This window comes from Nothobranchius furzeri, chromosome 9 (assembly GCF_043380555.1).
Source record: "Nothobranchius furzeri strain GRZ-AD chromosome 9, NfurGRZ-RIMD1, whole genome shotgun sequence".
In the NCBI taxonomy this organism is placed as follows: Eukaryota; Metazoa; Chordata; class Actinopteri; order Cyprinodontiformes; family Nothobranchiidae; genus Nothobranchius; species Nothobranchius furzeri.
In genome coordinates this window covers 59845713-59870677 of record NC_091749.1, presented here as the reverse complement: position 1 = coordinate 59870677, position 24965 = coordinate 59845713, and the positions used below count along the sequence as shown (strand labels likewise).

The following is a 24965-nucleotide window of genomic DNA, read 5'->3' as shown; positions in this document are numbered from 1 at the left end:
ATTATCAGGGATGACACTATTGACCTTCTTTTTGTCAGTGTTTGATCTGGCCTCGTCTGTCTGCCTGTTTCAGCTGGCAGAACATCACAGGGAGCCTGCAGATGCTGCCTGCCTTCTCTTTATCTCAATCCCTCCCCCATTAACTTTTCCTCCATCACAGCCTGGGACATGTCAGAGGACAATTACAACTTAAATAACAAAAAAATAATGGGGCTTTCTTTATTACTTGTGCACACATTTTTTGTTTTAATACAAACATTTATGCTGTTTGTTTTTGATGTTCCAGAATTATCCTGCACACTCGGTCTCTCCAGACATCAATGCCAGTCTTCCTCCCATGTCGAGCTTTCACCGGAGCAACACCAGCACTTCGCCATTCGTCACCGCAGCGCACACCTCGTCCGTCACCTCAGCCGACGGGATTATGGGTATGCGCTTAGCCGTTCTGCAGGCTTCTCCAAATAACGCTCAGTCTCGCTGTCATCAGAGCTAAACATTTATTCTGGAAAGCTAGCATGTCAGTCGGATTGCTTCTTTTTGAGGCCCGACCGCTCTTCGTTCATCTGAGTTTGTTGTAACAAAGCCTGTCTTTGTGTTCTCCTAGTTGCTGCAAACCGGGGAGCGGGAACTGGAAGCTCGCAGACTGGAGATGCGCTGGGCAAGGCTTTAGCTTCGGTGAGTCAGAGCAGGAGTTGGAATCATTTGTTGTTGTGAGCCGAGTTAATTCCGAATCAGTGCAAGATAACGTTCTGCGAAGCACCAAAGTAATGCAGATGAATGTGTCCAATCTGCGATCACCTTAATGGTCAAACTATTAGAAACTGTTTGTTTACTCTAACAAAAATAACTTTAGCTTAAACTAGAGGCATTCAGAAAAAGTGCATGTGAAGCTTGTTTACAGCACGGATTTCACCTGTGACGTCATTTAGATCATTTATGCTGCTCATAGTAATATGGTGACTCACTGAGAGGTTTGGGAGCCAGAAATGATTCATAGCTGGAGAACATTCCAGTTTAAAACAGTTAAATGGAGAAACAAATCCCCTTAAATGACATTTAGTTTGTTGTTTGTTAGTTCTTGGTATCGCTGAAGCTCCAGCTTAAAATTGCTCCTTTTAAAAAAGGATATTTCTTAACTTGTGCAAATCTGAATAATAAAAGTTCATGGATCTTAATAACATTTAAAGTCTTTTATATTTGCAGACTCAATTCCATTAGCATGACAAAGCTGGAGTGAAATGGACACGGTTGGACCAGGGTGGGGGTGGGTGGACACATCGCAGGGGCACAGGGGAGTTTATAACCGCTGTGGCTCAACTCCATGCCCCCCCTTTTTCAGAGCTTTTGTTCTCCGCCCGTTTAAATTGGCCATGCTTATTGGCCTCATGCCGCCTGCGGGAGTGTAACTGATGATGAGGCGGGGCTTCATTTATTCCAGAAAAAATGAGCCATGTTTCACTTTGAATGCGGCGCTAGCAGCCTGGGAGTGAAAGGGAGAGAGTGTCTGGTCAAAAGTCAGGGTTATAAATGGCTCGCTTTAAGAAACGGAGAGATGTTTGGAGATTTCGTTTTGAGTTGTTTTGGTTCCTGCCACAGCGATAACCACACTAGTCATCCTCCTTAGTCTTTCACCGATTTTTTTGAAAAAAGGCTGTCAGATAAAAGCACAGAGCCGATCCTCCTCCAGATTTAGTGACACTCCTCAGTGAAACCGTCCTGAATGATGCTGCAAGCTGATTGAAAATCTAAAGCTCTGAGATGAAGATTAAATAAGGAGATTATTAACAATGGGTGTATTCTATCATCACTTCATAAGTAAAATGGTTTCCTGTCCATTCAGTTTGATCTTTAAAAAAAAAACTGTAAATCTGCTGGTATTCCTTAGAGACCTTCTCCACTTTGGCCTTTTCTTTAGGAAAAAAGAAGTCTGACATTTGTTGTTTAATCTAGCATTTGCTTGAACAAATTGTATTCAGTAGAATCTAAAACTCAGCGAACGTTGCTAACCTAAAAAACAAAAAGATTCTGTAAAATGAAGTAATTAGTGGTATTTTGCAGAAAACCTTTGTCCTGGTTGTCCTCTTTACTGCAAAGTTTCAGCAGATGCAAAAAAATAAACAGCAGTTGGATTCTTGTATTTTTTGATGAATGGCTCACAGAACAATCTCTGGCTGCAGGCTAAAATGTGGCCCTTGAGAGTTTCTGTATTTGGCTTAACGGGGTTTCCAGGTTGGGCGTCTGCACCTCTCAGTGTGGAGGGACTCGTTCAGACACAAAAGTCTTAAGGCTAGGGAAAAAAACAGGAAGAGTTTTTAAGAGTCTGAGAATTCACAAATTGAATGTCTTCATTTTGCCCTTGTATAAATTTTAGCTAGAACAAATTCAGACCATAACATTGTGGGTGTTTGTTTGCTGACCCATATTGGTCACTTGGCGTTACCCTTCAGCTACAGGTTTAAAGGAGTTGAAACAGAGCAGAGCAGCAGAATCAGACATCAAAGCAAATGTTGTCGTGCTCCGAACACAGATGACTGTAAACAGGTTCATATGTATGCACCGAACATTTCTGTCATGTCTTTTAAAAAGGGGTTTATAAACCTGCTTTAAACGTATTTTGATTCTGCGGCAATGACAACAAATTCCAATTATCCTGTTATTTTCTCCTTTGCACTTTCAGATTTATTCACCTGACCACACTAGCAGTAGTTTCCCCTCCAATCCTTCGACACCTGTGCGTTCACCTTCGCCTCTGACCGCCACAGCAGGTTCAGCCTCTGCAGGGACCGTGGTGACTGCTGCCGGTCCCCCGTCTGGAAGGCCAGGTAGAGCTCCAGTCTTCACACACACACATATACACACTACAGGATTAAAAAATATCAGATATTACTTTATGATTTTAAAATCAGGGATCAGTCGTAACCTCACAAGAACACTTAGAAGACTGTAGAGCAGGATGATTAACTTGTTTCAGACGGAGGCTCTGTCTGAACTCTAAAGGACATTTGTGCTCAGATCTGCAGGTTAGAGACAGACAGCTTTGGTTTTTACGTGTCTGAGCTGTGTCATCATTCGTTCTACTTCACCGTAAAAATGTCTGGTCATTCATCTAAAAACCAAAAGACAATAGAAGAGTGTTTTGGAATGGATTGGTGGCTGTGACATGTATGATAGATGAGCTGCTGTAATCTGACATTTTCTGCATAAGAACACAACTCACAGTCGCAGCGAACGTCTGTAGGATGGAGTCAGGTGACTTGAAAGCAGACTGGATTCATTTGCATGTGATTTAACAAAAGGTAAATACAGCGGACTGTTGTGCACGATGCCTGGTTTGGTGATTTTCAAATCAGAGGGAGTGGATCCACCAACATGTCACTTTAGAATGGTGCAGCACTGACAAGCTCTGGCCAACACCAGAAGCAGTAATAAACATTTTTTTCAGAATCTAGTACAATTCTGGCAGTTCCTCTGCACAAGTACATCTTTTCTCCACTAAAATACCAACAAGTCACTTCTCGCTGCCTCTTTGGAACGAGCCTCCCACCCACTGTATGTGCTGTGCACTCTTCACTTGGCACCAAAACACCAAACAGATGAAGCGAGTTTCAAGGTCTGGGATTTGCCAAACTGTCAAAGATTTCTTTGCACTTGCTGTCGTGCTGCCACAAAAACAAGGCCTTATGACTTTAATTAATTTAATTACTTTTCACTGTGAGCTGCACTCTGCTTAGACTCTGATTAATCAAAAGCCCGAGCAGAACAAGTGGCGAAGAGTTTTCTCTAAACCTTCATTAAATAACTCTTTTAGCTTTAAAGTAGCTTTAATCGACTTCCGCAGTCTTCATGTTAGCCAGATGAATTAGTCATCTTCAGATTAAAGCTAACAGGTTTAATGAGTCATTAAAATAAAAATGTTTAAGTTAATTCATAAAACAAATCTTGTGCATGCTTCTTGTTAAAATTCAGTGAAGATTTCCCTCCAAACCCATGAGATTATTCAGTTAGCAGGGTGGTCTTGTTCCTGCGTTCACTCGTGCTTCACTTTTTTTTGGCTTCCATCCAGAATGAATCTATATTGAGTCCTGGTGACATCATTGGGGGTCTTTGTTCATGATTTAAACTCTTCTGTTTGAATAAAACCAGGCTTTGTCTTATCCTGATTTGTATTTTCAAGGAAAGAAAAAAAAACTTTGGTTTTCTGCATGCTTAAGGATTTGAACATCTCACAAATAAAAGTGTTTGAAGTCAGTCTTAGATTACAGTTCTCAGAAAATCTTTTAATTTGTGCTAGAGTGTTTTTAGCGGCTCATGGAATTCACCCTACTTTGTAATAAGAGACAATTTAGAGAGGGTTTGTTGCTACATAATCCTACTTTTCATAAAAGAGAGACGTGACAAGAGTAGCTTGTGTTTTTATGTCGTTAGATTTTTGAAGATGGACTTACAAATCTCGACGTGGACTGTAATTATTTTCTGCCACAAAAATAGAGAACGACCTGTCTTAACACGGTCGGCAGAACAGAAAGCAAATAACCGAGTGTTCTGCGCTGGTCGTTTGAGACGCGTTTTATAAGAAAACAGACGGTCGGATGTGTTAATGGAGGTGAGGGGGAGCGGTAAGGAAAAGCCCGATGCATTGTTTTATTTGGTGGGCAGTTGTGTCATGTGTGGTAATGTAGTGGCGACAGCTGTCTCTACGTATGACCCCCTCAGATTCAGCTGTTGCCCTGTCCCATGCACAGCTGTTCCCTACACACGTGCGCGCGCACGCACACACACACATACACACACACACACCCGCACACACAGATGAGGTTGCAAAAGGCTCTGTTTATTTACTAAAGGGTGAAGGAGGGTGGCTCTGACTCAGCTGATGAGGCTTTCTCCACCTATTTGCTGACAGCACAACAATGATGATTCATAGAGGTCTTAACGCAAAGAAGAAACATAATAGACGATTAGAGAGCGTTTACATGTGTGTTTGTGGAGAAAGGATATTGTTTCTTCAATTATCTGCCCTTATTATGCTTCTGGGGGCTGGAAAGAGAGCGATGCTTTGAAATTGGCCCAAAGTTCGGCTTGCTGTAGATGTTAGTAGCAAAATTCATTCATCACCAGGATTACACCAGTATACAGCACATTACTCAAGACTGGTTTGTTCAATTAGCCCTCTCCGGTGCATGTGGGGAACAGCCGCAGGCTAATTTTTCATTCGCCAGCCCACGGAGGCTCATGTGAAGTACTTTTCTCACTCACCTGGGAGAAAGCTGATGCGGAGCAGACTTTCACTTCCTTCACTTTTAATAGTCTGTTAATTAATGTCTGCTTTTTAAAAGGCCGAGTGTGAGAAAACATGAAAACTCAAGTACAAAGGACTGTCAAAGATTAGTCAGACATTTCAGTGGAATTAATTAATGGCAAAACATTGTGAATGGCTTCCAGACCCCAGAGAGGTGTGTGATATTTTTTTACTGGTCCAGTACAGTTCTGCAGATTAAAAAAAATTGTGTTAATTTTAGTTTTCTTAATGTTCACTCAGTCTTACAAGAAAAGTCTTCACTTGTATAAGATCAAACACCAGAGTAAGACAGCCATTCAGTGTTGAACCAAAAGTAAAAAAAAAGTTAAAAAAATCTTCAAATTTAGCTAAATAAGCAGCATTTAAAGGGATTCTTTGCAACTTTTTCATGTTTTTTAATCATTTTCTTGAGCCCTTTACAAGGCTACTGAAAGGCCACCCAGCCCCTATCACCCCCTGTGGCCAGAATATTTCATTTGCAAATTCAGACTGGCGGGCCGCTCTGTTGGGACTTACCTGACATACCTGGCGCTGCAGTCTGATTCCAGCATGTTTCCTGCATGTTTTGGATCATGAACAGCTGATTTGTTTAATTTAGTGATGAATCACTCCTGTAGACACTAATAAAGGTGGGAGAGACATTCCAGCTGTTAGATTTTTGCTTTCAATTCTACAAACGCTCAGTAGGCTAAAAGCAAGCCAAACTGCTGAGTTCCTCTTAAAAGGTGTGGTTCACTTATTTCATCAATACATTTGCAGTGGTCTCTAGTAGAAATTAATGCCTTGTAAATTGTTCTTTTGGTGGTGGTGGTGGTGGTGGGGTGGGGTGGGGTGGGGGGGTGGGGGGGGGGGTTATATACCGGTGCACCATTTCCAGGGACTAACAGTGACCCACATAACAGCTGAGTTTCTGACGGCAGGTTTTGGAGTCTTATTTCCTGATATTTGGACATCTTGCCTTGAATTGGAAAACAGCAACACAACTCTACCGCTGACTTGCAGCATGGATGTTTTATCTCCACAAATAGCACAAGTCTGGAGGAGCTTCAGCCGTGTGGTGGTGTTGCTAATGCTAACGGTTAGCTTAGAATTGTCGGGACGTCCTGTGCCTGTTTCCTGGACGTTTAACCATCAGCAACCTTCCCCATCATAAGTTAAGATGTCCATAAGTCCATGAATGTTAAGTGACAGTGTGATCAGGCTTTTCAAATCCTAGCGTTTCACCATCTATTTTCTATCAAAAGCAAATGAATGAGATAGGTGTAGGAGACTATTTTCATGTTCAGCTTGCATGAAAACTCAGAGTGACCGATTACAATCAGAAATAGTCATAAAAAAATGGAGTTTTCAGTGTTCCACACCTTTAAATTCCAGAGTCTTGAAATGCCCCATAAATACCCGGATAAAGTTGATTTGTGTCACAATCCATTAAGGGTCGTTATAGTCACCAGCTCCTGTTGCACGTGGCAGGCAGGAGACTCAGACAATTAATGCATCAATAAACACAAGACAGAAAGGCGGGGCTGCTGGAAATGTGATGAACAGATGTGCATTCCTTTTCTTCCATTTACAGCAGATCAAATCAGTTGGATTTGTCTTCCGTTCGCTGGCCCTTCTTTGGCTCATTTAGACTCCGGAGAGTCCGGTTTCTGAATGTGTTCCAGCTGAAGGGAAATAGTTAGATTGCTCATTGTTGAAGCCATGTGGTTAAAAGGTGTGATTCTTCTTTATTTAGAGTCAAAAGAAAAGAGCTTTGGTGCGACAGCAATAGGTTAGCTAAGATGTTTATAAATGCTAACAAAGTCGGGAGGAATAATCACCAGTTTGTCCAAAGACGGCAACATGAGGAGGGAGTTGATTAAACTCAGATTATTAGAATCTTTTCTCCATCAAAGGCCTCGATGAAAGCAATGGGCTGAAAGCCTTTTGATCATTTTGGCTTGTAAAATCCCAGAGAATCTCAGAACAAAGGTGTGAGTTAAAGTGTTTGAAGTTAGATTTTCATAGTTGTGGGTGAATTGTATGTTTGAAGGTGGAAGTGGGTGTTTGTCTCAAATGTCAGGATGCCGTCCAGCCATCAGGAAGTGATGCAGCTGAGTCCTAAAAGATCTAAAAATATCATTCTAGAAGAGGAAAGCAGAAAATCAGGATGTCAGTGTCCTTATTGTGTTTGAAAGTTCAGCAGGTTGGGTTTAACTCACTAACATTGATATTATCACCTCAGGTACCAACCAGTGGCCCCGTGTCAGTGGACAGCCCCCCTCTTCTCCAAGTTACGAGAACTCCCTCCACTCACTGGTAAGCTCTCCACGCTCCTCCGTGCTCCCGTGAGCGGATCGCATGACCAGTGATTACTTTAGATATGTTGCCCACGAATGCGTGAGGTTGCATTACGGGGAGATTCCTGTCTGACAAATGTTTGTTCCTGTGGAACGCTGGGGTCGAGGGACAACCCAACTGAACAATACCTGTCCCTCGGGGCTTACCATCTGTCCTCTAGTCTGTGGGCCAGGGCGGGGATGACAGTTGAGGGGGATGGGTTGAGTTAAACAGCCCAGTGTGTGTGTGTGTGTGTGTGTGTGTGTGTGTGTGTGTGTGTGTGTGTTGGGGGACAGCTGCTTGCAGACTCACTTCTCTAGAATTCCTTTGCTGTCGTGCAATCCCATTTCAGCAGCCAATACCTGATGCACTTGTCACAAATGTACGTCTTCTTCTGTCGACTCTTAAGCACAAGTTGTGTAAAATCATCAGATGGCAGATTTTCTTTAACTGAGTTTTTTTGTCCCCTAGTTGAAGCTGCTCACTTCCAGAGTAAGCTGTTTGACAGACCAAGCGCAGTTTGGGACAATAAAGAGCACAAAAGGACAAAGTAAACATCAGGTTAAAGTTCAAACAAAAGGCCTTTTATTGCGTACAGAAGGGAGCCCAGTTGGGTTTGTTGTTGTTTTCATCCTCAAACCCGCGATTAAACTCATGTCTGGTTTTCTTTTATAAACAGACAATCTCCTGATCCAGTGACACTTCCTTTAGTTTTACTCTGACTTTTTAAAGTCATTCTGGTTGTTTCCTTTTCTTATTTACTGCATCAATGAATAAGAAAAGGAAACAACAAACTCAGACTTGAGCATCACGACACTAGGGCACGGATGTGACCGCTGTTGTTTAGGGGCCGTCTAAACGTGCAAACACTAAGGCATTTGTGCAAAGTGAGTGGTCAGCAGCGTTCTGCTTCCCTCCAGATCCCGTCTTTTCATCTGTGTGACTTTAAAAAAAACAATCTCTATCTTCAGTGTGTTTGTAAGACTCTGATCTGTTCTTATAATTCTCCTATTCTTATTTGACTTTGCCAGAAAAACAGAGTTCATCAGCAGTTGCATGAGCATCTCCAGGATGCCATGTCTTTCTTAAAGGATGTCTGCGAGGTACTCTTCACATAGAGTCTATAATCGTACATTCTCTATACATATTTTCATTTTTTGTTTGTTTTCTTGCATACATTTGATCCCATTTGTTACAGTGAAATGCAGTTTTATTATTTGTTGACTCCTCTTGCCTTGCCATCACCCCATGTTGTTTTTTTTCTGCCTTTCAGCTTGTAGTGAATCTGATGCTGGTTTAAAATTTAAATGAAGTGTAATGACTTGTGTATTTAATCAAAAACAAACAAGTATAGATTTCCTTTCATATCTCAAGCTGAACCGGCACTTTTAATCTCACATTTGAATTGACTTCTTTATCTTATGTTGCCTTTTTTTTTTCTTCCTGAGTCCACACCATACAATCAGTGTTTTCAGTTTTGGTCCTAATGTGCTTATACTAAGCTGCTCTGTCTGTCTTTCTCTCCTCTCTCTCACTTTCCCCGACTCTTGGTCCTCCCAGTCTCGAATGGAGGATCGTCTGGACAGATTGGATGATGCAATCCTTGTTTTGAGGAACCATGCAGTGGGCTCCACCACCAGTCTGCCCAGCGACATACACGGCCTGCTGGGACAGGCTCAAAACGGGCCAATAACAACCATCGGACCAAACTTTCCGGCCTCTGCACTCCTTCCAAACCGGACTGCCATGGTATGGGAACCTCACACGAGTGTTTAAAAATCTAGTGTTTTTGTTTCTGAGAATTGGTCACAGTAGAGACCCAACCACCTGCTCAAAACTGGTGCGCTGCCATGTGCGACAGCTAGACATTTTCCACACATGAAGAGTTGAGTTTATCCTGACGTATTTTCCATAAGTGTAATTCCTGGCCTAAAGCCCGCCCTGCTCCTGAGAGCAACTCTACACATGAGGGTGGAAGGAAAATGAGAAAAACAGGCCTCGGTGCAGGACCTGTTTGTGAGTTGCTCTCCTCTCCGAGTTAAAGCCAAAAGCCTCTTGAGGAGAACGGAAAAGCAGGTCCCGGTATAAATCAGGATGAGTTCACCCCTCCTCCATCCGTGGTATTTGGTTTTATAGAGCCAAGAGATTTGAACACATCTGCGGTGGAAATCAGAATGAAGCAGCTCGTCGGACTGTAATCCGGAGCTGTTTGGAAATAACTCGGGTCAGACGCTGTGCAAGAGCAGTTTTACTGCAGATAGAGGTTCAGGTTACCTGCTGTAAGTAATCAAATGAGTCGAACCGATGAGGAAAATCCTTCGATGTCTTTAATCAGATTGTAATTTAGTTTTCTTTGAAAATAACTATTTGAATAACTATTTGCATTTGTCAACTGTGTAGAAAACATGAATATATAATTATCACTCTTAATTAATTATTTAGCTTTCAAAGCTAAATATTTCAGATGGCGGTAATGTTTGAGGGTGGCGTGTCTGCTGCTAGTGGGAAGGCTCACCGTGATGCTGCCAGCAGTTGGGTTGCGTGTTTCGTCCCATAACAAGAAGTCTTCTGTGGTTGTCAGAGGAGCTCAGTGTGATGTATTTGTTACAGAAAGCTGGCTTGTGGCATTGATGTTGACCGACTGCGACTGTGAGATAGAACATACTGTGTCTGCACTAACACAGCACTTCCTGTGTGGGAAGAGGTCCCTACAGACAGCCTCGGCGCAGCACAGCCGCAGGCTTTTCTCTCCAGCTGACACCCCGCCCTCTACCCTCTCCCACCCCTTTTCATCACTTCTTTTTAACAACCAGGAAATCTGAATCGTTGGAAACGTGTGTCTGAACCCAGCGGCCTCCACCCAAATGGAGGTCCTCAGCTGTATGATAATAAGGCCCAGCCATGAAAATGGCAGCGTTCTTTTCTCGCCACAGCCCCTGCTCCCCCCTCCCCTTCTCCAGACAAAGAGTTGTTTGGACACCTGTTGAGAGCGCTGCAAAGATTAGCGTAGCGCAGAGGAAGGGGAGGTTCTCGGAGTGGTGGGGTTAACAGAGGCCAAACAGTGACTGGGGATCACATTCCAGAGGAAAGGGAGATACTCTTCACACTTTGTGATGATTTCTCAGCTTTTAATTAAATGTAAACAGAAAAATCAAATATTGTGTGAAAATGCGGCTAGCTTTATTTTATGAATGTAGAACAAATAAGTAGATTTTGTGTTAATCTTCGCCGTTTCCCGAGCACGTCTGCTTCCTTTCTTTTCACGTCCTTCCTGTCTGTGTTGCTGCAGGGTGGTGATGACGCCGCCAGCCTGAGCAACAGCCATGGAGGCCTGCCCAGCACCGGCTCCACATCCAGCACAGAGCTCAGCCATCAAGTGGAGGCGTTCAGAGGTCAGGCGCTCAACAAAATACATTTTTTTTTAACTGGCAGGGACCAGCAAACCTTCCTCGTGATGTCTTAACTTCATATTCACTGGTGCCAGGTCTCACTTCGGGGCTGTCCAGCCAGGTGCCCGCCTCTCTGGAGCTGAAAGTTGAGAAGCAAGAAAAGGATGACATGCACGATGATTTCTCTGATTGTAAATCAGACGACGAGAGTGACAGAAGAGATATGAAGACACCCAGACTGGGCCCACGCACAAGGTAGCTTTTTAATAAAGATAGACCAAAATCCTATTGTCAGAGTCAAATTATTCATGATGAAAAGGTTTGTTTACAACATAAATGATTTGATAATGTCAGATTAAAGTCACAGATTTCTGCTTTGTACAAATATTGACTTCTCTTTTATTTCCTTTCCGTCTTCAAAGCAGCATCACTGAAGACGAGGATCTAAATCCAGAGCAGAAGGCTGAGCGCGAGCGCGAGAGGAGGATGGCCAACAATGCCCGCGAACGCCTGAGGGTCCGAGACATCAACGAGGCCTTCAAGGAGCTGGGTCGCATGTGCCAGCTGCACTTGAAAAGCGAGAAGCCTCAGACTAAACTACTCATCCTCCATCAGGCTGTGGCCGTCATTCTTAGCTTGGAGCAGCAAGTCAGAGGTCAGTGTTGCAACAAGCTGCAACTAACTGAAATGTCACTGCTGTTGCACATTAAGACAACCTTGGGTTTCTGAAACACTTCAATGATTCAACATCAATCGTACCTCAAGTTAGCACGTTTAGCTATTCAAAAAGCTACAGTATAAATAAATATTTCACATTTAATTTAGATTTCTTTTTTGTCAAATACGGTTTTCAAAAAATTTAATTCAAGTGCTTTTTATTTAGTAGTTTTGCTGATGTTTAAGATATTATGCTAATAATAGCTATTTAACAAAGTATAAATGCTTGTGGTTTCATTCAGATTTAAAACCACTGATTCAGATATAATCCTACAAAGACGACTCCTAACGTAAATCTCACAAAAATTGTCTTTTCATAGTCAAGCGTTTACCCTTCTAACAGGAGCGCGCGTTCCATGTAGAATTACCATTTTCTAATGTAAAAAAGCTATTTTCACAATGTATGGAGAAGAAACTTGTATAAAAATGAAAAGTTCATAGACGATTTTTAATTTACATGCATTGCAAAAACATTTACACCTAATTTATAGTAAAACCTGCTTTTTTAATCGTGTTTAGTTTCTGTGTTAAAATTTCTAATTTTATAATTAACGTTTTACTTCCACTGTGCAGATTAATCTGCCACCGTTTAAAGCAGGGTTACACCATGCAGCCCAGGGGTATTCCATATCAGGCCTGGAGGTCCAGTGTCCAGCACGTTTTAGTTTGAACTGTTTCAGCATTCCTGATTTCAATCAGCAGGTGAGTAACAAGCTTCTGCAGAGCCTGATGAGCTGCTACACAGGTGAATCAAGTGTGTTGAATCAGAGAAACCACTAAAGCGTGCTGGAAACCAGACCTCCAGGACCGGAATTGAATACCCCTGGTTTAAAGGGATACTAGGATACTAGTCCGTAATTAATTAACCAAAAATGAAGCTTATCTCCTCGCGGTGAGTTTGTCTGTTTAACACCTTCATCCAACTGCTGAAATTTCTCTTCAGCTTTCATTAGTTTCTAGAGGAGCGATTCATCACTAAATCAAACAAATCAGCTGTGTTCACCATCTATAACATGCAGGAAACTAGATGGAAGCAGACTCCAGTTCCACCATGTCAGCTCCACTCCACAGCTCCCCCCACCAGCAGGGACCAGATCGGCAACTCTGAATTTGCAAATGCAATATTCTGGCCACAGGGGGCAGTGGGGTCTAAGTGACATTTCATTGACCATGTAAAGGGTCATTTTAGCACAAACTGGATAAAAGAAAATGATTTAAAATATTAAAAAGTTGCATAGTATCCCATTAAATATCCCCCTGCATGTCCTGGTGTGGACAGTCTCACTAGCTATGTTTTTATGCTTGTGGTGATTTTAATCCAGAGTCACATGCAGAAAGGAATCCAGATAATTAGGAAAAAAATGCATTAAACTTTGAACTGCAACCTTTACAGTTATTAAATATGGTTACTAGTTATACATTAAATATTATTATATTAAAGGTGCCTGAAGAGTTGCTCTTGTTTATTTTACTATTATATTTTGTAAAGATTATAAAAAATAATGTTAGTTAGAAGCTAGGCTTTAATTTTTTTTCTGTGAATTTGATTAAGAGTAAATATAATCCTAATCTGACATTTCTGTTTAAGTACAATGCAGAAAATCAGCATAATTTTTTTCTGTGTTTCTGATCCTACAGAGCGGAATTTGAACCCCAAAGCCGCCTGCCTTAAAAGGCGGGAGGAGGAGAAAGTATCTGGGAGCTCCAGCGACGCCCAGCAAGGGCACACAGGGGTCCATCCGGGTCTGACTGACACATCCAACCCAATGGGCCACCTCTGAGCAGGAGGCAGGTAATCTCAGCATCACAACTCAGAAATAGATCTTCATTCTCAAAGGTTTTCTCCAACTTTATATATTGTTTGTATTCACAATTTTCTGTTTCACCATAAACTTTGGTTAAATACCTGAAACAGACAGAATTAGCTGCTTTTGTCCCTGTGTTATTGCTAACGTTCCCCTCTGATCGGTACGTTTGTTCCCTCCAGATCGGTGCGACGGAGATCACTTCTGTCCCGTTTGAGTCGGCGACCTTGCTTCCCGCAGTGACAGACAGGACTCACAGTTTGTGACCCAATTGGAGGAGACAGACCACTTGAAGCAAAACTAAAGAGTCCTGTACAATCCAGCCCACCGATTTATGAAGAGCTGAGATTCCAGCTTGCTGCGACCAGCTTCCATCTGCAAAATTCTCCCCTCCAGAAAAGCAAACACGAAAAATAAATCCTCAGCACATATCACTGTCTGCAAGAAGTGAGTTGCTTCTGAACAATCAGAGACTCTGCAATCTCCGACCGTATGGAAATTGCCTTGTGCCTAAACTGAATTGACGAATGCATTGTAACAGCAATTTTTATTTCTTTCCGTTTGTTGTTTTTTTCTTATTTATTATGTTATTGAACTATGAAATGTATGTCTAAAGGGAAAGGTAGGTAAATGCAAAGAGCAGCGTGCAGTTTTTCAGTTCATTATAGTTTGCCGGCGTCACCGTTGAAACTGAGCACTCCGTCCTGCAGCCGAGGCACCGGGACCCATCCATCCATCCATCGTCTGAACCCACTTTGTCCTCGTAGGGTTGCGGGGGGGCTGGTGCCTATCTCCAGTGGTCAGTGGGCAATCAGGCGGGGTACACCCTGGACAGAGAGTCAGTCCATCGCAGGGCAACACAGAGACACACAGGACAAACAATCATGCACACACACACACACACACACACACACCTAAGGACAATTTAGACAGACCAATTAACCTAACAGTCATGTTTTTGGACTGTGGGAGGAAGCCGGAGTACCCGGAGAGAACCCACGCATGCACAGGGAGAACATGCAAACTCCATGCAGAAAGATCCCAGGCCGGGAAGCGAACCCAGGACCTTCTCGCTGCAAGGCAACAGCTCTAACCACGGCGCCGTTACGCAGCCCGACACTGAGACCACTGAGATTAATTTATTGGCCAGTTTGTGACCGCGTTACTCAGAGAAAAACAGAAATAGTTGTTAGACACGAATTACTGATCAGCCTGTGTTTTTAGGGTTCTTTTAAATTAAAAAAAAGAGAATATATTATTTATATTTATTTGTCCATCATGCCACTGGCCACATGTCCTACCAAAACTACCTGATGTTTGTTTCTGTGTAGCTGAGATCAGGCTCTGCATGACTGAGCGACGCACAAACAGGTCCAAACACATCAACAATAATGTGCAGAGCGGTGACAGACGAGAGGCAAACTGTAGTTTTACTGAAAGCTCAGGTTTAGTCGTGTGCCCCCCCACCCCACCCCTCGGTGGCGACAATAAACATACAGCGAGTAACTCAGCATTTCCTGTGTATTTTTAGTGTCTTAACTAAAAAAGAGGGACATGACTGCCTGGTTGTTCCTTTGTCACATTGTGTTTAATATCAGTAGTTACAGATTTTTGCAAAAAATGTTGGGGTGCCAGCAAATCAGAGATAGCGTCATGAGATGTAGTTAAACAGTAAAAGGAAAACAAAACAAAACGAAGACCACGTCTTTTCCTGGCCTGATGAACATATAAGTTTTCTTTCTTAATATTTCCAAAACATTAACTTTTGAGCACAGTTATTTAAAGTAACGCTTAGTTTCTGCTTCTCTTTATTGTAGCGAGCCTTTTTTCTCTGACGTCCAGCGCTGTGTGTCCAGTTCAAATCAACGACACAGTTCCAATAATGTTTAGATCAAAGCTCAGTAAAGTCAGCCAGGCTGCATATGTCATGGATTTTTTTATATTTGTTTATTAATAATAATATGAATAATGGACCGCAGGAGAAAAATGATCAAAAACTGTTCTTTTTATTTACATTTCATGACACATAGTCCATGGTTTTCTGATTTGTTTTCCCTTTCGATGTGCATGCTTCACGTCTCTCCTTCAGTCTTAAGACTTGCTTTATATTCCAAATATTTCTTTGTAAATCATGTTCTTTCATTATGAACACCATAAGCAGGACTGCCACATTCAGAATGAACAACAGAGACTTCAGCTTGAATTAAAAAAAACAAAAGTAGATTATATTCAACATTTATGTTACTGGATTCAAACATAATGACTTACTCAGCATTTCTCTGCCTGAATGTGGCCTTGTTCTTCCTTTCAGTATTTCATGACCTCATATTCATGTTGGCAGACTTCAGCTGAGGGTGTGATGTATGTCACTTCCAGCTCTATTTCCTTCTTTTTTTATTTCCTGTATTTCTTTGCTCTTTTGTTTGCCAAGTTAGACTTTGCTGTATTTCCAGATGCTTTCCCTTGTATAATATGTGACTAAAAAGAAGAAAATGACAAGAAAAAAAAACATTTGGCTTATTTTTCACTGTAGTTAGTCTTTTATACAACAATACTGTAAGAATATTTCTTGAATTCTAAATATTACTCTTTCTAGATTTTTGAAAGCAAAAGTTTTGAGTAAAAAGTTTCTTACTTTATTTTACTATATTAGATAGTAAAATGTACGGTTATTTACCACAACATGTCGATTATCACCAGAAATTTTACAGACGGCATCTCCTCGAGCAACTGAACAGTCGGGTTCCTCGCACGAGCTCCAGCTTCCTAAACGACAGACTTCCATTGGTCTCTTCGGTCTCCGTTGTTGATTGATAAATAAAAAAGAATTTTTTTTGTGTCAAATAAAATGTGTCGTTGATGCACATCAAAAGAAACAAAAGGAAGGAAAAATAACGGCAGCAAGAATTTGAATTTTCTGTCTTTTTCAACAGAAAAACAATGTATATAACATTTATGTTACAATAAATGTGCCATCTTTTTTAAACTCTTTTGTATGTGCATTTATTTCTCTTTCTGAGCAAACATCTGACAGGTACTTTTTCCCCTAATTAACTGATAAGTGGAATTAACACTTGGTTAATAATGGGAAAGAAATGAACATTTATTGATCAAGTAGAATTTTCAGCTTTTTATTTCTAGGATTTCCTTCTGAGTAATTACAGTTTCAACAATTTCTCACTGAAATTGAGGCAGCTTTTTATTTTTTTAACATCTTTACCATATGTGTAACCTGCTGTTTCTGTTCTGCTACTTGTGCAGCAACTGAACCTAATGAATCCCACAAGTAATCCCAAAATGCTGATCTGAATCTGGAGCTTTATCCTGGAAACCTCAGGACCCTGTACATCTGAACAGAGTTATTTTCATGCAGATTTTACCCTGACTGTGCTCATCTCATCCTTTGAGGGCTGATCTCAGTTCAGCTTTTCTGACAGAGGTGATGCTCGTGGGGAAAGTGCTGGCTGCTGATTGTGTCTGCGGTGAGCCTAAATCAGAGCTGTCACCTCACCAAATTCCTCTCAGGGTTGAAGCTGAGTGTGTGAGTGTACATGTTTTTTGTGGGAGTGGGACCACCATGTTTGACGGCTGATTTCCTGTCATGACTGCTGGAGCGAGCCTGCTGACAGAAGGTCCTTGGCTTGCATCCTTGAAACTGGACCAAGGAGCCTGCTGCTCCTCCTGCTCCAATAATTAAATCATCCGCCTCTTTCCTACTTTCTTAATCCAAGTGGCAATAAAAATGCTTCTTGTTCTCACTTTTGCCGTTTCAGTTTCTGAATTCAGATTGTTAGGATTCACAACCGATAGAAGCTCCTAAAATCAAAGTAATGTGGATACATAACAGAAGTTTGTAAAGAACCAGTTTTAAACTGGTTCTTTCCAAGAACTGTCCAAAAAACATCATTTGTTCTCACTTCTTTTGCAAAAATGGTAAAAACACAAAATGGTTACAGCGGTCACATAAAATGACATGTTAGCACCAACCAGGTAATTCCCAATGAGCTAATAAGTCATAACTCAAAGATCACGTGTCACTCAAATTCTATTTCAGATCTTTAATTTTCTGTCCATCTACTGGAGATTTTTGGGGGGGGGGGGGGGGCTGACCTCCACTTGTCTGTTTTTCTAAGCACACACTGCTCAATGTTTTTGTTATGATCAGGTACAGGAGCTGAACCAAAGGAAAATCTTCAGAAATCCTTAAAAACTATTGATAAGCACCACTTTAAATGGGCACTTAGAAACTGAATTTAAACAATTTATATGTTTTAAAGTCTTTACAAAGTCCCCCAAATTTCCCAAAAGAGCATTGTTTGTAGTGTTTAGCTGGAGCAACATCAATTTGAGTTAAACACGATGATAAAGATCCCACACTGGTAGCCTGGACTTCTCCTTACTGTTTCACTGGAATGAGACTGGGCAGTGCACTGAGCATGCTCAGAAGTCCCAGTTGTGGCACCTCAGCAGTGAACAGAGATCCCATTGTAAGCTGCTGTAACTTCATACAGGGGTTCAGATTGAATTTGGTGATGCGGCATGAGCTGCCGAGCCTATAGAGCTAAACATCCATAAGTGTCGATCTCATAAGTAACCATCAGCATTAAATATACTTTTACAGAGTTATTTTTCTAAAATAAAAAGACCAAAAATTAGCAAATAGAATAGAATAGAATAGAATGTATTAACCCCACAGTGGGGAAGTTCACTCATTAAGGCAACACATACACTTAGAGAAAAGGAAGAAGACAAATAGTAATAATAACAATAAAACAGATAAATACACAAAAGCAGTAGCTACCTTCAACAATTAGAAAAATTTATAAAAAGCAAACAATTCAGTTTCTAAAGAGGCAAGGCAGCTTTATTTGTATAGCACCTTACAACAGTAGAAAAAAACGACCAAAGTGCTTCACAGAAATTAAAAACATTAAAAGCAATACACAACATAAAAATTCATAAAAACTAAAGCTTAAGAACTATCATTTAAAAGCCTCTTATGCTGAGTTAAAGGCCAAATCCTAAAAATAGGTTTTCAAAAGAGATTTAAAACCAGACAGTGAAGAGGCTGACCTAATGCTCAAAGGTAGTGCAGTCCAGAGCCTAGGGGCCGCTACAGACAAAGCCCTGTCACCTCTGGGCTTACGTCTTGTTTTTGGGACTTCCAGGAGCATCCTATCAGCCAACCTCAGAGACCGTGCAGGGGAGTAAAAAACCAGTAGCTCAGAGAGGTAACCTGGAGCAAGGCCATGCAAAGATTTAAAAGCTCATAAAAGCACATTGTACTGGATTCTAAAACGAACAGGCGGCCAGTGCAGTGAGGCCAAGACAGGAGTAACATGCTCCATATTTTTCATCCCAGTGAGCAGACATGCAGCAGCATTCTGCACCAACTGAAGACGTGAGAGGTGGGATTGTGAAGCACCAAGGTTCAAAGAATTACAGTAATCAAGCCTTGATGTAATAAAAGCATGAATTGCCGCTTCAAAATCATTTTTGACAGCAAGTTCTTTACCTTCTTAATTGATAAAAAAACAGATTTAGTCACCGCACTGATCTGCCTGTCCAAATCAAGATTCCCATCCAGTACAACACCCAAGGAAGTTACACTCAGTTTCAAGAATGGGACGAGCTGACCGAGGTCCACTGCACCCACCCTAGACAAAGTAATGGACCAAAAACTACAACCTCTGTCTTTTTATCAATACAAAGAAGGAAGTTAGAGAACATTCATTGCCTAACCTCTATGTAACGTGATGAAGGACCTATTCCTCGAGGTTATTTAACCTTTTCCACAGTTCCCTTTGACACAGCGTCAGAGTGCATGAAACAGCCTCAAGGTCACGCATATTGCTTCTAAAATGGTAAATGGCCTGTATTTGATATAGCGCCTTCTAGAGTCCTAGAACCCCCCAAGGCGCTTTACAACACAATCAGTCATTCACCCATTCACACACACATTTACACACTGGTGGGGATGAGCTACAATGTAGCCACAGCTGCCCTGGGGCGCACTGACAGAGGCTAAACTGTTTACTTTCCGCAAAACAATCTAAAAGAGACTGCAAAGCATGATTGTGGCCCCTCTTAAAATAATGATGATAATACTACATTTTTTTAAAAAGCGCCTCTCAGGACACCCAAGGTCACTTGACAGGAAAGATACATTCAGTAAAATACATTAAAACAACAATAAAATACAATGATGAAAAGAACATAGAAAAAAATATAACAATTCAAATAAAATCTGAGGTCATAGGCTGATGTGAACAGGTGTGTCTTGAGTCTGGATTTTAAGAGGGTGAAACTGTCAATACTTCTGATGTCTGGGACGAGCAAGTTCCAGAGATGGGGAGCTGAGCAGCTAAAAGCTCTGCTCCCCATGGCAGTGAGTCTGGCAGAAGGAACAGCAAGATGGAGGGAGGAAGATGATCTGAGGGAACTGGAGGGGGTGGTAATACTTATAAGGTCTGAAATATATGGAGGAGAGAGGCACATAAAAGGCACGCATACCTGGGTATCATCTACATAACAGTGAAAATTACACTCATATTTCTTTAAAATCAAACCAAGAGGTAGCAGATACAAAGAAAACAACAATGGGCCCAACAAAGAACCCTGGGGAACCCTACATGACAATGAAGCATCAGAGGAAGTAAAATCCCCCCAATGAGACACCCAAGGTTCTGTCAACCATATACGACACAAACCAATCCAGCGCGACCCCATGAACACCCACAAAGTGTTCCATCCTAGAAATCAGCGTGGAGTTGCGTGTTCTCCCCATGCATGCGTGGGTTTCCTCCGGGTACTCCGGTTTCCCCCACACATCACAACATGCCCTACAGGTTATTAAAAAAAAAAAACTTGTACGTCGCTTTGGATAAAAGTGTCTGCGAAATGAATAAACATAACATAAACATAAGTCAGGAGAGCATGATCAACAGTATTGAATGCAGCCGGTAGGTCCAACAATACCAAAATATCAAAGTCTCCGGAATCAGTTGCCAATAAAATGCCATTAAAAACCTGAAGCATTGCCGATTCTTTACTGTGGACTGGCTTGAAACCAGACTGGAATTTTTCCAAAATGTCATTTCCTATCAAATACTCAGTCAAATGTGAGTAAATTACCTTCTCCAGTACTAGAAATAAAAGCAAGTCTGGAGATGGGTCGATAACTGGACAAAGCAGGTGAGTCAAGTCCAGCCTTCTTCAGTAAAGGCTGAACAACAGCATGTTTCCAGCTCCCTGGTACTACAATGCTCTGATTAATGATGGCAAGAACCCAAGGACCAGCTGACGAGAAAAAAACTCTTTTGAAAGCCTAGGGGGCATCAAATCCAAAGGAGAACAAAGGTTTTACAGAGTTAACAAAATCCCAAAGTCAGCCCAACATTAGCGGCTCAAACTGACTAAAAGTAGCTGAACAGGGACCAGAAAGAGTCTGACAAGGAAGGGACTGACGGAATCTGGGCTCTGATATTGACTATTTTGTCCACAAAAAAACTCAAAAATGCTTCGCAAGACATCACAGAGGGCTCAATACCCACTGGTTGGTGAATATTGAGGATGTTATCAATTGTTAAGCATCCGTGGACTGTGATGCGCCGAGAGTATTACGTTTGAGAAATACACCCTTCTCACAGCCTCCTGATAGTCACAAAGACAGTCTCTTAACACCTGAAAAGAGCTCAGTAACCTATCCTTCTTCAGAGAAGCAGCCTCTAAGACACAGGCATTCAAATGTACATCCAGGTATTACACATGTACTGAATATAGTACTGATGTTAGCATGTAAAAGGAAGTCAGTACCAGTTAAAGGGGAAGAAGGCAGTTTTGGCTTGCTTTTAGCACCCCCTAGTGTCACCGCCGTGTTTGTAGAACCAAGAGCAAAACCTATTTCCTTGCTATACTTTTGTGATTTTAACACCTTAATCTAACAGCTAGCTGAAATGTCTCCCCAGCCTTCACTAGTGTTTACAGGCGTGATTCATCACTAAATTAAACAAATCAGCGGTGCCCATGATTTAAAACATACAAAAAACGTGTTGGAAGCAGACTGCAGCGCCAGGTATGTCAGCTCAATTTTTTTCTAAGTTCCATCAGAGCGGCCCACCAGTCTGAAGTTGCAAAGTGGAATATTCTGGCCACAGGGGGCGAAAGAGGCTGGGTGATCTTTCATTAACCCTGTAAAGGTTCATTTTACCACATACTGGCTCAAGAAAATTATTTAAAATATGAAAAAGTTGCAAAGTATCTCTTTAAACTGAGGAGTTATACACTTGTACTGCAGTGGGGATGAATGACCTACGATAGCTGTTTTACATCTTGGATATCTCAATCTGCCACTAAAAGAGCTGCCCATGACCTCCACAATAGAATGCAGTGGTTGGGAGGGATTTTTCAAGATGGGGGACAGCTTTGCCAACATCCTCCTTTCATTCAAACATATCCTCAACAGAATCCAGTGGGCAGCCCCAAACCGAGCTAGCTTTTTCAACTAGCTTGTTCAGTCTCTTCTTGTCTCGGTCAGAGCTGCCTGCACTCCAACAGACCACAGCAGAATGAATAACAGAACCAACAACAAAGTGATAAAAGGATTTTAGCAGATAGGAATTAAGCCTCCACAGCAGGTAGAAGAGACTTTGGCCCTTTTTGTACAAATAAGCAACATCACTGATTTCTTTGTGGGGAAAAAAAAGATCCACTCTTCCATGTCTGCATGCAAGCAGTAAAAGTATTCACATCTTTGTTTTTCTGACTTTACACCCGTCAGCAATAGCAGAAATAAACATTTCCAGTAAGAACACATCTGTTTGGAGTAGTTTTGGGTGTGTTCCACCAGAACAGACTTTGGGATGCTGGTTTGTTTCCATCCAGCAATGGCCATCTTCACAAAATCATTATTTAGCACATGTGCTTACCAGTATTTTCTTGTTAATGTTTAGTTTATTTATATATTTTTCTGTAATTACTCAACCTGAACTCTGATAAGAAAACTGATTTAGACATTTAAATGATCAAATAAAGTTATCAGAGCTAAATTGTTGTTGAGAAAATGAAATGAAAGGAGCATGCAGGTTTCACTTTAATTTTTCTCTTTAAGTAATTAATAACAATTAAGTCTTACCTCATAGATTCAAATTTTTGCAGCCTGTTGATCATCAGCAGCATGTTTTATCACATCCAACTAATTGTTTTATTTATTTTGCTCAGACTTTAACACAACCCTATTTAGCAAATTAAACCAGACCCACCGTTTATCATTGATTTGCACCAAAATTTTTTCCACCACCTTCATATTATCTCATAATCTGCATAAGCTGCACATAAATATCAATATTTTAAATGTTACTAAAAATAGCTTTTATATTCAAGTATATCCCCCCTGTAGTTGGAGCTACTGCATCTGCAGTGATTTGCGGGTGTTGTACCGGTCTGTCAAGGTGAAAAGAGAGCTGAGCTGGAAGGCGAAGTTCCAACCACCGCCTTTGGTCACGAGCTTTGGGTAGTGAAGTGCCAAAATTAGTTTTCTCCGCAGGATGTCTGGGCTCTCCCAAGATAGGGGGAGAAGCTCGGTGATCTGGGAGGGGCTTGGAGTAAACCCGTTGCTCCTCCACCTAGAGAGGAGCTAGTGGAGGTGGCTCGGGCATCTAGTTAGGATGCCTCCTGGACGCTGCCCTGGTGAAGATTTTTGGGCATGTCCAACCAGGAGTACACCTAAAGGAAGACTCAGGACATGCTGAAGGGACTGTGTCCAGGGAATGCCTTGGGATTCCCCCGGAGGACCTGGCCAAAGTGGCTGGGGAGAGGGAAGTCTGGGCCTTTCGGCTTTGGCTGCTGCCCACGCGACCCGACTCTGGATAAGCGAAAGAAAATGGAAATGGTTACAAGTATATTAATAACTACCAATACAATTATTTGTATTCTCTTATGAAAATTAACCATTGTGTCACATTTAAGCAAAAATTAAAATGGAAAATGTGTAACAAACGTTCAGGAATCCTAATCAAACATATAAATCTGGAAAATATTTATAATATATATTTCTCATCTTGTATCATGGCCTAAAAGACGATAATAATAGTAATAATAATAATAATAATAATAATAATAAATGAAACTTATATAGTGCTTGTTTAGTACACTCAAAGACGCTTGCATGCACTCTCACATTCACACACTGCTAGTGATGGTAAGCTACTTTGTGGCCACAGCCGCCCTCGGGCGGTCTGACAGAGGCGAGGCTGCCATTTGGTGCCATCGGCCCCTCTGACCACCACCAACACAGGCAAGTTGGTGAAGTGTCTTGCCCAAGGACACAACAGCAGAATACCCCTGGCGGGAGCTGGAATCGGACCCATGACCCCTCCAATCATGAGACAACCTGCTCTACCTCCCGAGCTACTGCTGAGGTATAGTGATATAACTAAAATCTAAAGGGTGCATTTCAGCCTCCAGGCTTGCTTTAGCATTGTGTAAAATAATCAAATTAATTGATTAATTTTATGCTGATTTTCATGTATTCAGAAATAATGTTTGCATGGGGACGAGTTCTAAAATAATTTTAAAATCTAACTTAAAAGACGAGCCATGTTGTTTACATTGTGTTTAATATTAAAAAGGGAGCCTGTTTCATCTTTCTTCACAGCCGTTGTACATAATCCAGATGTTTGAAACCCACATCTCCTCAAAGTTGACTTAAAAACAGAACCAGACCAAAATGTTTCCATTTGTTGGGCTGGAATCAGGATGTGATGTATAAAGATGCGGTGGAGTCACACACACAGGGACACGTTGCAACATTTAAAAAAAATCTCCCTAATTCACCAGAGGTCAGCTCACCAACCACTAGATGACGCTCTGGCTTTTTAAAGACGCGTGTTTTAAAGGGCATTTATGCAAAGTGTACATAATTAATGTAATAATTAGTTTTGAGGAGTTAGCGGTGTATTTAATGATCAAAAACAGTCAAATATGAAATAAAGTCAATAATGTGTGAGAAAAATGCAGAACTTTTAGAATACGTTTTCTCTTTTGTAATCCCACAGTATTTCTAAAATAACTATTTTTACACATTTGCTTGGGCTAATTCAAGTAGGATTAATCTAAAAAGAAAAGAAAATGTTATCAATGCTGGCCTTTTTGTTATTTAAAATAAGTTCACAAGTCTTTTTAAGAGTCATTAATTATTGGGTTTATTCACCCTGGTAGTTTCAGGGCGTGTGAAAATCCGCAATAAACTGAGCCGACTAGAACCGGTCAAAAGGGAGTCAACCTCGTCCGTAAAAGTCGGCAGAACTCTGGGATGTGAAAATCTGTTCCTGGACCAGCCGGCGGCTGTTTTCCAGCGGGTGGGCGGGCTCGTGCGCTTGTTTCGGGAGGCGGGGCGGCCAGAAGGTCGGACGTCCTTCTGGAACTCGGCTCTCCCTC

At 41.5% G+C, this 24965-nt stretch overlaps 1 protein-coding gene across 6 annotated transcripts in view; it reads left to right on the top strand.

The window, feature by feature from the left end:
• The window catches only part of tcf12 (transcription factor 12), a 76705-nt gene extending 62782 nt beyond the window's left edge, over positions 1–13923 (top strand). For 3 of the 6 annotated variants that reach the window (XM_054732091.2, XM_054732093.2, XM_054732094.2), the window contains 11 exons: positions 287–428; positions 605–675; positions 2678–2822; positions 7524–7597; positions 8650–8721; positions 9179–9367; positions 10908–11010; positions 11103–11262; positions 11430–11662; positions 13363–13516; positions 13712–13923. In XM_054732091.2, coding sequence (XP_054588066.1) covers positions 287–428; positions 605–675; positions 2678–2822; positions 7524–7597; positions 8650–8721; positions 9179–9367; positions 10908–11010; positions 11103–11262; positions 11430–11662; positions 13363–13505 — 1332 coding nt within the window. In that variant the 3' untranslated portion in view covers positions 13506–13516; positions 13712–13923. The remainder of the gene's footprint in view (positions 1–286; positions 429–604; positions 676–2677; positions 2823–7523; positions 7598–8649; positions 8722–9178; positions 9368–10907; positions 11011–11102; positions 11263–11429; positions 11663–13362; positions 13517–13711) is intronic. The other 3 variants (XM_054732097.2, XM_054732095.2, XM_054732092.2) reach the window with 2 other exon arrangements.
• The last annotated feature ends 11042 nt before the right edge of the window (positions 13924–24965 follow it).